Below are 12,632 nucleotides of genomic sequence, written 5' to 3' on the forward strand. Positions count from 1 at the left end.
CTCAGTGTAATAGTAGAACGACTGTCTTACTACTGTAACTATGTTTTTACAATAGTGTACATTTTTCCAAACTAGTGAGGCAAGTTTGGCATGTCCGTTGAAAAACATGCTACTGGTGAGGCAAAACTGGACACGAGTTCACATCTGCGCTTTATTATTAGTAGTTAAGATTGTATTACGTTATTAGTAAAGTGAAGCACATTAAACATACCAAAGTAGCTGAACACGCACAGATATCGAATACAGTAAATGCTCGAAGGGCTTTGCCATGTCGATATGTTTGAACTTTTTTCTCGGTTCCGCCCACCTCCAGAGGCAGAGTAACTACTGTATTTACATGCTGAGCAAGAGGACCTCCCCCCGGTGGAGCTGGCTTCTCCACCCCACCCCCGGGAGTGACTCCACTAACCGGACTTTCCTCCCGAGTGCTGCCCGCAGAGGAGGAAGTAACATCGAACGACTCACTTCTCTCCGGGAAAGGGAGAAAAAACAACACCCCAGGAACTAGTTCGTTTTAAACGCGTTCACAACTTCTTTTTCCTGCCCGTATCTCCGCAATAATGTCCGTCCATAGCCAGAAGACCACCACGACCACCTATCGGACGATGAACGCGGTCTCCCCCGAGCCGGTGACCGGCAACGCAGTGCTGACCACTACCGGGACAGTCCGCCCGGCCTCTCCGCTCCAGTACGCCGTCAACGGCGGCAACTACAGCACGCTGCGTTACCTGGTGCCGGTGCAGCCGACCGTGCAGCAGCAGTCCTACGTGCTGGTGCAGCAGCCGGCGGTCATGCAGCAGATGATGTCGCCCGTCTACCTGCAGGGCGTCCCCCGCGTGAGCGTCAGCAGCATGGATTCAGAGCTCCTGTTCCAACAGAATTCGGTGAGGTCCACCGCCTGACTCTCGCCGGGTCCGCAAACACAAAGGAAAAAAAAAAAGTTGTTGAACTCTTAACAAGTAAAAGCGTTTCGAGTCTTTGATAGCCAGCTTAATGTCCACGTACAAAGTACTAGTACTGGTACTGGTACTGGTACTGGTACTGGTGCTAGTACCAGTACTTGTCCATACCAGAAGAAGAAAAATTTTGCCATCATGGTCGGACTAAATGTTACCAATTGTGAAGCTAAACCGTGCACTGGTTGACACCTGCCTGCTACTAGTAACTAGTGACAAAATCCTACTAATACATAGCTAGCACTTAACTAGTACGACTAGTAACGCCCAGCTGTCAACTACTGCGCAGTTGTGGCTCAGTCTGTTTTTTTTTGCTGATAAACTTACCTCTTCATTATTCTACATACCTTGTGAGTAGCTACCAATGAACTATGTTGAAGTAAGTTGAAAAGTCGTGCTTTGCGATCGATTGGCAACTTTAAAAAAAAAAATTTTAGTGAGGGCATCAATTACTCGTAGATTTCAGGAGACACTCCTACCTTGCACTATTCAATGGCAGCTCTGCACACTAGCACACTTAGACCAACTTTGGCATACAAGTTGGGTAACTTCAAGTTACTAGTGAGGAAAGTTGACATCTGCACGTTACTAATACGAGGAGTAAAGCTTGAGATATAACCTGGGAGAATGTAGTCAGGCGTGGTTTGAGAGGCACACAGTTTGTCAACGAGTGCATGTTTTCGCCTCACTAACGTGTTGTTACGATGCGAGAATGCCAAAAATTGTCCAGCTAGGGTGCAGAAACGTCATAGCACAATGGAGGGGGGGGGGGGGGGGGAAACTGTGATAAACAGTTGTTCTAGTGGTGCGCCCTTGTCTTAAAAACTTGAAGACAACGAAACCTCCAAAGTTAATCAGAACTCAAAACTGGCTTTTGAAATTCCAACTTTGGAGGTTGCGCTGTTGCATAAATCAACCGCAAGCGATGATGTGTCTTAACTTAGCAATGATGTGAGTGTGGGTGTGTGCATTGTGAGCAGCGCGTTTCATAATTGTCAGGATGCACTGTGTGTCATTTTGCATTGAGGAATTTGGCCGCATCATCACATTCCGGCTCCTTCTTTGCATGCTTGGAAAAAACGACAGCTTCTGGAGCTGTCGTCTGCGTCTGTTTGTGGGCGGGGATGCATGATGCATGATGCATCAGCGTACGCATGTGCGTGTGGCGTCATCTGACCGCATCTTAACACGTTTGTCATCATGGTGGATGAGTGCTTGTCACTCGCACCGGTGTGTCTTTTTCACCCCATCCCGTAAATGGAATGGGAATGAAAGAAAGAAAAAAAAAAAACATCTTTGTAGGATACCTGCTTCCGATTGGGGCGCATTTGGGCAAACCAAAATGGCCGACTTCCTGTTCTGTTTGGATGCTTGCGACTTTTTTTTTGTGTGTGTCCTGTTGTAATAGGTGTCCACCCCGTTTCACAACGATCAGTGAAACTGTCGTTGGGTATTGATTTTTACTTTTATCCCCCCCCCCCCCCCCCCCCCCCCCCCACCTCCCCAACTTTCAAGCACTGGAACTCATCCCAAAATGGCTGCTACAACAAAATGGCCGTCTTTTCCTGTACAGTTTCCTGCATGCATCCCTGAGAGTTTTCCATCTATCCAGCTACATGTTGTCCTGATTTTGTGTTAATTAGTGAAAATGGTGTTGGGGCAAACTTTCCAGGGGTGCTACTTGGTGAATTTTGGGGAAACATCTTCAACAGTCCTCTCAGGATACATTGAAGGTTCTGCAAATACTCCCAGAGTGACTTCACTAACCTCTTTCAAAAATAATACATCCACTTCCTGTTCTTTGGTTTTCATTTGGACTCTACCATTCTTTATTTTCTATTTTTATTTGTTATATAACCACCCACAAGGCTCCTCATTCATTTTCAATCCCACTCATTTGTTCTCCTGTTTGAGTAACCGCAGTCGGGAATGTCAGAAAAGCAAGCAAGAGCCACACCCCGCCCACTCAGGTGCCAAGGTGGCACACCCTTGAAGACCAAGAAGATAAAAAGTCATTCTCCCAACCCCCCCCCCCCCGAGGTCTGATTATCGTGGTCATAGGTTAGCGTGAGGCGTTTGTCTTTGCGTTGTATGTTAAAGTGTGACTTAAAACACCGCCGACTGTCAAGTTCGAGCTTTTATGATGGCGATACTTTGACCCTGAAAACCAATTTCCATTAAAACATGCAAGGAGTGATTTTTAATTCATACATTTTTAGTGTCATTTGACTTGCCAATTTATATTCTCGTGACGCTGTTTGGAATGTTAAAATGTAACCAGAGCATCACCTGCGCAGCTGCTAAATGTGAACCTAAATAGCATGTGACCAAGGAAAAGGCAATAAATGTTGCAAAGTGGACCTTGGACTAATTAACTTGACGGGATTTCAAAGCAAAGCAACATTTCGGGGACAAAAATGTACCCCCTCTCCAAAAATTAAAAGGACAAATTGAGACATTCACTTGAATTAGCATAACATTTGAGCTACGCTCACGTTAGCGACTCCAAGTATACGGATGATGAGAGGTTTTTGTTCAAAACGGCTGTTAGCAATGTCGTTACAATAATTTTCCGGAAAGACAAGTTTCTATTGTTTTTTTTTTTTTTTTTTTTTTTTCAATTAAGGCGTTGGACTTCACAAACAGAATGCAATGTCACTGCTCCAATAACACGAATGTAGCATAGTACGGATACCGTGTGGCATTATTGACTCCAACCAGCCAGGTGAGGTTGCAACGCCACCGTGCTTGGAGCAGAGTCAAATTGAACAACAACAACAAAAAAAAACGGCGTGTTTGAGGCCAGTAACATTCTTCAGGTTTTTGTTGCGCTGCCACTCAGTGCTCAATGACGCGTTACGCAACACTGTGTGTTGCACGGCAGTTTGCTTTGAGCTGTTTGCCTCAAGCACTCGTGTTTAACGAGAGCCACCCAAAGAACATATTACAATATTTTCAAAGCGTTTGGACAGATATTGGATTAATGATTTTATTCAATCCGTTCAATCCTAAATTACGTACCCGACGGTCCACCACTGAACATGGCTGTGGTTGTTGAATTGAACAAAAAGTGTCAACATTTACAGCTTTTAGTAGGGAGGCCGATGCAGCCCAATAGACCAGACCGACATTTGGCACGTTCCTCAAACAGGAGTACAAAGAGGCATTATCCGGGGGTGGGTGGCGGGGCGAGATAAAGGACTCCGCCCGCCACGGCTTTCTAAGAACGCGGCTCTTTCTTCCTCTCGTCTCAGAGCCTGAGCAGGAACTCGTCCTCAGGGCTCAGCCTGTTTTCCAGTCCCTCCAAGACCCCCGAGCCCAGTTTGGAGGAGGAAGAGGAGGAGGAGGAGGAGGAGGAGGCAAGGCACACACAAGTACACCAGCGGTAGCTTCCCCACGGGCTCGTAACTGTGGAAAATCTCTGGGAAGCAGCCGTCCATCTGGCAAGGGCACAACTATGTGTCCTTTGCCGGTGAAAGGTTTTGGCCTTTGTCTGCTTGACTTTGCCTCGAGTAGCTCGAGCATTAAATTCAAACATTTGTTTGAAGGTAACGCGACTTCCTCCATCAGCGTAGGAGCTTAAACCTGTCATGACAGGTTGCAGTAGGAGTTGAATTTCAAGGGGAAGTACTTCTGCAAAAACTGACGAGTTTCATTACATGGTGGCAAAAATCATTAGGTCAGACTTTACACTAAAGTGTACTGATTTAGATGAGGATGCTTGTTTGAAAAAAAATGCTAATAGGTTCTTGCCTGATATTTAAACAAGATGCAAGTAGTTATTTTTGGTCTAAAATCGCGATTTCCCCCCCCCCAAAAATATATATATTTTTAATATTATATATATAAAAATATATAAATATTGTTTATAATATATATATATATACATACATATATATATTATAAACAATATATATATATTTATATATAAATATTTATATTTAACAGCGGCCCGGTAGTCCAGTGGTTAGCACGTCGGCTTCACAGTGCAGAGGTACCGGGTTCGATTCCAGCTCCGGCCTCCCTGTGTGGAGTTTGCATGTTCTCCCCGGGCCTGCGTGGGTTTTCTCCGGGTGCTCCGGTTTCCTCCCACATTCCAAAAACATGCGTGGTAGGCTGATTGAACACTCTAAATTCTCCCTAGGTGTGAGTGTGAGTGCGAATGGTTGTTCGTTTCTGTGTGCCCTGCGATTGGCTGGCAACCGATTCAGGGTGTCCCCCGCCTACTGCCCGGAGACAGCTGGGATAGGCTCCAGCACCCCCCGTGACCCTAGTGAGGATCAAGCGGTTAGGAAGATGAATGAATGAATGAATGAATATTTATATTTATATATACATATATTTTTGAGGCGCTCCACATATGCAGTATATATTGTTTTGTGTGGAGCGCCTCAAAAATATTTTGCTCTCTGAACTTTATGGTCACATGTAATGAAGGAGTTCCATGATGTTCCATTTGATGGAAACTGTCTTAGGTTTGGCACTGACAGGAAAAAAAAAAAAAAAAAGGTGCCGGGAGCTGATGGGTGCGAGTCTGTTTGTGTGTGCGCGCAGACACATGCAGCTCAAAAAGCACATGAGCCAGGGGTGAGTCGCTCGAAGTGTCTGTCAGACAAAGCATGGGTGTGTGTGTGTGTGTGTGTGTGGCTACAAAGGCGTGTCCGGGGCCACTTCCCACACGTTTTTGCTGTGGGTGGGTACATTCCCTTGGAATGTCAACCTGCAGTGTCACGTATAAGACGGGCGTGGCCACAACTCAAGTGATTTACTGCGTCGGCGCTCGCTTACCAACTTAGGGAGCACTTTTGCGTGAAGATGACAAAAGCATCCCGAGATTGATATCCTGGGCGTGCTGCCGTCTTATGCGAGTGAACCGTCAGCCTCACGTTGACGTCCATAAGCAAGTCGTCATCGCTTTTCGCCGAGTTCGTCCCTTTTGTACTGTACGGAAAGAAGTTTGAGTACAACATCTTGGATGCATTTTTATTTATTTTTTTTTCATTTTGATGACTGATGTGGCTGTGAATGTTGATATGGATGATGAAACCCCGCCCTCTGGTCATCATTAGAGAGCAGCACACTAAATGAGTGCGTATCGAGTGTGCGCATGCATCAATGGCGATGTAGGTTAGCGCGCCTCGTGTAACCCAAGAGGCTGTGACTGACAAAGGGTGCGTTTATCACGCCGCCTCTTTTTGTGAGCCTGCGTGTGTTCGGATGAAATCAAGATTTTCTTTTGGACGCAATAGAAAGAGCTTCCAAAAATGGTGTCCAAATGCGACTATTCACTTCTAGTTCAGACTTTTTTTTTTTCTTTTTCCATCAATGACTATTTACTAGGGCGGCCCGGTAGTCCAGTGGTTAGCGCGTGGGCTTCACAGTGCAGAGGTACCGGGTTCGATTCCAGCTCCGGCCTCCCTGTGTGGAGTTTGCATGTTCTCCCCGGGCCTGCGTGGGTTTTTTCCGGGTGCTCCGGTTTCCTCCCACATTCCAAAAACATGCGTGGCAGGCTGATTGAACACTCGAAATTGTCCCTCGGTGTGAGTGTGAGTGCGAATGGTTGTTCGTCTCTGTGTGCCCTGCGATTGGCTGGCAACTGATTCAGGGTGTCCCCCGCCTACTGCCCGAAGACGGCTGGGATAGGCTCCAGCACCCCCCGCGACCCTAGTGAGGATCAAGCGGCTCGGAAGAAGACTATTTACTCAAATATTTCGTTTTTACATTTCTCATAAGTGTATGACTGTTTTTCTATTATTATTTTTGCACTATTTGTGCAGCCATTTAAAAAAAAGAAAAACAAGAGTGTGCTTTCAACGTAAAACATTTTTGCCTGTGAAAAAAAACAAACATTGTGACCACATCTGTTGTAAGAAATAAACGAGTAGTTTGTTTACATTCCTCCTTGATAGTCATTTTAAACTCTTAAGCATAACTTGTTATAATGTTTGTACAATTCAGGACATTCCTCCCATGCGCAGTCGGGTTAATAAACGACCTTGGCAGCTATTTGCAGAAACGCACTTGCGAGTTTTTCTCGTCTAAGTGACAAGCATGAGCTCAGCCGCCTCTTTGGAATTTAGCGTCCGCTGCTTATCTGCATATTGATAAGCCAGCAAAGCACTTTCTTGTATTCTGGGACAATCAACACCGTCAACTCGGTACCAGTGTGACCTAACGGGGCCTGAAATGTACAGCAATGACACTTATCAAAACAATGCGGAGTGTTTTCCGTATCACAAATTTGGAGTTGTCCTGAAAGGTTGTTTTGTTGCAGTTTTAATCTAGCTATAGTAGGACCTCACCTAGCGGTAATTAATTTCTTTACGTTCTGTTTTATTGTGTTTTTATATTGTGCTATTTTGCTCGATTCAAACTTGTTTTGCTTTTTTGTTTTTTTTGGGGGGGGCGGGGGGGTAATGACCTGTCAGCTTCAGCAGACAGTTCCCAGTTTGGGCCGCCTTTGCTCACTTTCTGCGTAGGAATGACCGGCATGTGGTGACACACCCATGTGATCCCACACACAGGTTTTCACTTTAATTACGGTAATGGAAGCGTTAAGGCTTTCATCGAAGCGTGAAACGTACTCGTAGTCACATTTGATTGCTAAAAAGGTCTTTCTTTAACTAAATTATTTCTAGAGCTGGCTTGAAAAATGGCACCAGACACAAATTGATGATTTTGTTAAGCCAACTGTAAACACTGAAGGTTTTTTTTTTTTTTGGGGGGGGGGGGGGGGGTCACTACGTTGCCACTTTCTTCTGTTCCCTCAGTTTTTGTTTTTGTTTGTATTTGATTTTAAAACACAGATAAGGAAATAACACTTTGTTTTTGTTTGCTAAATAAAAGACATACCGATTTGGGATATGATAGACGGAGTGAATCTGACAAAACTGCTCTTTCACTTCTGTCCCAACAGCAGAGAAATGCAAAAACTTGCGACTTCTTCCCATATCAATCACATTTGAGTGTGCCAAGCAAATGACGTCAGGCATCGGCTCACAAAAGAGAGCGAGCGGCGGGGATGTTGACAGAGCGTTTGCATGGCATGACTGCGGATAACAGGTTTGGCGGCATTGAATAGGACCGAGCGGCTATGGATAAGAAAAACGCGGTGGTGGGTGTGTTTGGGCTTTCGTCATAGAGACCGTAAAACTGTTTAAAAAAAAAAAAATGCCTTCTTACACACTTTCAATACAGTACTTGTATACACGTACATAAACTACCACATACACACATAACACACTGTACATAAACACGCATGAAATGTGTAGAAAATGAATTTGTCGCGACTACATTATTGAGGGTGCTCGAATTACATTTTTTGTCTCGGCTTGCATTGTGTTAAGGTGTATAAAAATGGATTTTTGCAGATTATAAAAGAGAAAATAATTGATTGATTCAATCTGCCTGCCGATTAATCGGTTAGGCCCTATTATGGAGTTCCATCGCTGATTGTTATGCTGAATGTGACTGGAAATTAACCTGGGCTCTTCCTCCCTACCTGACGCTTTCCAAATGATGAGATATAGAATGCCATGCTAAAAAAAAAGGGGGGGGGGGGGGTAAAGGACACCTGATATATGCAGGGTCACATATGCTGAACCGTGATCTGGAGGCGCCTCCTAAGCAAGTGACTCCATTAGCGTTAACATCTTAAGACAGGCATGTCCAAAGTCCGGCCCGCGGGCCAAATCCGGCCCGCGGTGGAATTTCATCCGGCCCTCGGCCCCTGTCATAAAATCAGTGCCGTCTGGCCCGCAGGTTGGGCGCAATGGAACACGTGTTGCATTGACTGAGGTCTCGTAGACTGGTGAGTGATGTTTCATAGAGTACTGCTTCCCTCTAGTGGCTAAATGAGTAATAGCATTCACTAAATGAGTAATAGCATTTAGACACTAGAGGGCATCACTCACGAGTTAACAAGACATCACTCCGTGTTTATATTGACTGATATGTCATATTTCAAATTCCTGTTTCAAATGAACCAAAAGAAATTCTTAAGATTGTTGAAATTAAAATAAAAATGGAAATGTGAAACAGACTGGCTTACTAAAATTTGTTGAACAATATTGTTGTTCAATGTAAAGAATGTCAGCCAAGGTCGGCCCCCTGACATTTTACCACATAAAATCTGGCCCCCTTGGCAAAAAGTTTGGACACCCCTGTCTTAAGACATGAGCGCTGTGCCGCTTCCAGGAGGAGGATGAGGAAGCGGTGGAAGTGGAGGAGGTGGAGATCGTCAACGTAATACAGCAAAAGCCGCCGCCGCCGCCGGCCATCGAGAAGATCTCCCGGACGGAGGTGAAGACCGACCTGAGCGAAGCCACCAAGATGGACACGCGCTATTTTGCTGCCTTGCTGGCTGACGTCTACAGGAAGAACTGCGACATCCACTCCTGCATCTCCGAGCACGTGTCCAAGATTCGAGGACAGTAAGTGGCGTGCACTTTGGAACGACACGAATGGAAACGTGCTGAAATGCTCATCCTATTGGACATTATAACACAAGTACTTTTTGTTTGCTTGCTCCATTTTGTGTGACAGGACAGTGGATCTCGGTGTTGACCAGGTGCGTTAGCGTTAGCCCCATTCATTTAAAAAAAAAAAAAAACTTTTCCCCTCGATCGAACACATTCACGGTACCAATAATAATGTGTGCGCTTAGGTGCAAGATGTTGAGGCCATGCTCCCTAAAGGAGCCACCGAACTGACCAAACAGCAAATTCGTTACCTGTTGCAGGTGGGTTAGCAAGAATCACGCGCTGAGTTTCAGCGCCGAGCAACTTCTCAACAACTTTGTAAATGTGCGCGTGTGTAGACTCGCCTGACTGCGGATAAGAGCATGCGTCTGCTGCTGTCCACCTTCAGCAGCCTGAGAGAGGAACTCCTCCACATGTCCGAGGACCTGCGGGTAAGACCGGCAAACACACTTCAGTCCTCGCTCGTTTTTTTCCCATTAGGCACGCCGCCGGCAAATTGCCCCCCCCCCCCCCCCCGGGAATGTGCGCCTTTTTCCAGCGTCTGGAGAGCGAGAAGGAGGCGCTGGAACGAGATCTGGCCTTCAAAGTGGATCAGGCTCGCCAGTACGACAGCCTCTTGGAAGAGGTTCGCGAAAACAACAGGCAGCTTCAGGTAAGAACAAGCCCACTGGAAAGCCGAAAGGCGCATTTCCGCTCGGGCATTTTTTTTTTTTTTTTGCTATCGATTACTCGATGAAAGGACGTGAAATCGAAGAGTATGTAAACTCCCCATCTTGTGCGCTCAGGTGTCTCTGAAGGAGACCACCTCCACCCAGCGTGCCTTGGAGAGCCAGCTGATGAGCGCCCGCAACGTCGACTCGAGCCGCGACTTCCGCATGCGGGAGTTGGAAGGACGCATCAGGGCTCTGGAGAAGGAGAACGAGATTCTCCGACAGAAGGTGGCCGGCCCACCCTCGCTCCGGCCTTCTCACTTGAGCCTGAAATTCTCTGACGTCGTTCCATCCTTCCGTCTCCACCTGGCAGCAATTAGGCCAATCGAACAGCAGCACGCTGCACATCAAGACCGAGGAGCTGTCTCGGCAATTCAACGAGCAGCTCAGCATCATGAAACAGGAGAAGGAGCAAGAGATCCTGCGGCTGCGGGTGAATAAGTTGTACATTTCAGAACCAAAACATTCGACAGAACCGCTGCATTGAATCGGACTGATGCTAACTCAGTCACCAAAATGCCATAGGCGGGCTATTCCACAGGATCGATACCGGTTTTGCGATACTGCTAGAGGGAAAGCTCACCCGTTTTTTTGCGCTTCTCCCCACATTCCAGACTCAGATTACGAGGCTCCAGACGGAGATCACCACCGATAGGACGTCGTCCGCATCGGAGAAGAGCCTCCAGCTGAAGATCTCGGAGCTCCTCGCCATGCTGGAGCAGCGGCAGACCACCATCACCAGACAGGAGGAGGTCTGTGACAACACACGCACTCATGTAGCATTACGGGATCGAAGATTAGGTATCGGTATCGGTATCGGTCCCAAACTGGACCCAAACTGTAACTGGCGCTATACTGCGGCAGTTTGTCACATTGGCAAACTTATCCTCTCCATTAGCAAGAAAAAAGTCTTTGTTCACAATTATTCGTCATCGTGTTCAATGAAATTTTATACATGAAAAGTGAATGTGGTCAGCAGAGGAAAAAAAAATAAAATCCTGATTCGAGATGCCAAGTTATCAGTATACTGGCTCCCAAACGCCGGCTTTTGGAATTGCCCGCAGGAGATCCGGAAGCTGATGATGGACAGAAGCAAAAACGACAACTCCAGGACAACTAAGACTATCATCACCAAAAGGTACGCTCCACGATATTTGGGAAAGAAAAAAAAAAAAAAAAACAACCACTCGTCCCAAAAATCCGACCTCGTGATTCCTTTTATGTCACTGTAGATACAGGACCCAGTACCCGATCCTCGGCCTGCTGGGCGACGACTACCAGGGGACCACAAGTTCGCCCATCGGTGAAGACAAGACCGTCGTCATTGAACGAACCGGAGATGTTTATCAACAGGTTTGTAACGGAATGCGGCGAGGCGTTTGGGACCTCATCGTATTACAGTTATTTGTTTAAAATGTCTAAAAAGTTGATTTATGCTCTCTCGATGGTGCCATGTTTCACTTTTCGCGCGTGGGTCTGGAACGTATCTCCCTTGGGGATACTTTCCAGATCAACCTGCCAAACGTGAACCAGCGAGATAGCAAGTTTCAAATGAAATGGCGCCACTTGGTGGCCAAAAAGTGCTATAGCAGGCAATTTGACCCACACGCGGCTTTCTGTCCCAACAGGAATGAGGAAACGACAACGTGGAAATCACCCGTCCTGTCCACTCCATTGATTCTGTAGGATGGCTCGAACGTGGGAATGCACCCCATCTTTTATTTTGATACTAATACAACAATTCTATGCGCCCCGCCTCCCCCCCCCCTTTTTTTTTGCATTGGCCAAGTATGGGCAAACATTGACTAGCTTTTGCAGTAGTTTATTGATGTTTCCCCATAAAGCAAGGTGAATTTGTCACTGTACATACGTAAATATATATATTTCTGAGACGGTTTAGCGAAACGGGGAGCTTTGCTTTGCTGTCAGACGCTCGCTACTGTAGCATGAAGGGAGGAGGTGCATGGATATGGGTGCTTATAGTTGTTGGATGATCTTAAAGCACAACATGATGTTAACTGTTATTTCCTTTTGTGTTTGGAGTGTAGTGAAAGTGTTTTGTTTTGTTTTTTTGTCCACTGGAAGCTGTGCAACAGCCTGGTTAGTATGGGATGCTAACTCTTTAGCAATAAAACTGCTTTACAAAAGATCTGAACTTGACTACTCATTCCCAGTGTGTCTGATGTTTGCGCACGTTTCTACCGACAGTTTTGTCATCACAAATACAGCGTTGCACTGTTGCGGTTTGGACTGCAGATGGCGCCATTCTATCTTCAGGTCAGGCGGCGGAGCGCGGAATGAGGTCATGGCAGCTCTGGAGGGCTTGTTGGATGCCCTATCGACTTGCTTGTCACTACACTCAAAAGTTCTCCTACAAATGAAACCCGAATCCCGAGTGAATTCTACTGTGCACAGTATAAAGTGACATGTGCGAAACTGGCACAAAAAGCTTAAACAGCTTCATTGTGACCCTTCCTCGCCCTCGC

General features: G+C 46.2%; 1 protein-coding gene across 1 annotated transcript; it reads left to right on the forward strand.

Moving 5' to 3' along the window:
- The first annotated feature begins 374 nt into the window (after positions 1 to 374).
- LOC127588771 (protein POF1B-like) lies at positions 375 to 12,295 on the forward strand. Its single transcript, XM_052047631.1, has 12 exons — positions 375 to 884; positions 9,153 to 9,388; positions 9,501 to 9,525; positions 9,622 to 9,696; positions 9,775 to 9,867; positions 9,975 to 10,088; positions 10,222 to 10,374; positions 10,460 to 10,579; positions 10,761 to 10,898; positions 11,211 to 11,284; positions 11,379 to 11,499; positions 11,775 to 12,295. The coding sequence occupies exons 1-12, from the start codon at positions 561 to 563 to the stop codon at positions 11,778 to 11,780; spliced, it is 1,479 nt and encodes a 492-aa protein (XP_051903591.1). The 5' UTR covers positions 375 to 560; the 3' UTR covers positions 11,781 to 12,295.
- The last annotated feature ends 337 nt before the right edge of the window (positions 12,296 to 12,632 follow it).

This window comes from Hippocampus zosterae, chromosome 16, assembly GCF_025434085.1.
Source record: "Hippocampus zosterae strain Florida chromosome 16, ASM2543408v3, whole genome shotgun sequence".
NCBI classification, from domain to species: domain Eukaryota; kingdom Metazoa; phylum Chordata; class Actinopteri; order Syngnathiformes; family Syngnathidae; genus Hippocampus; species Hippocampus zosterae.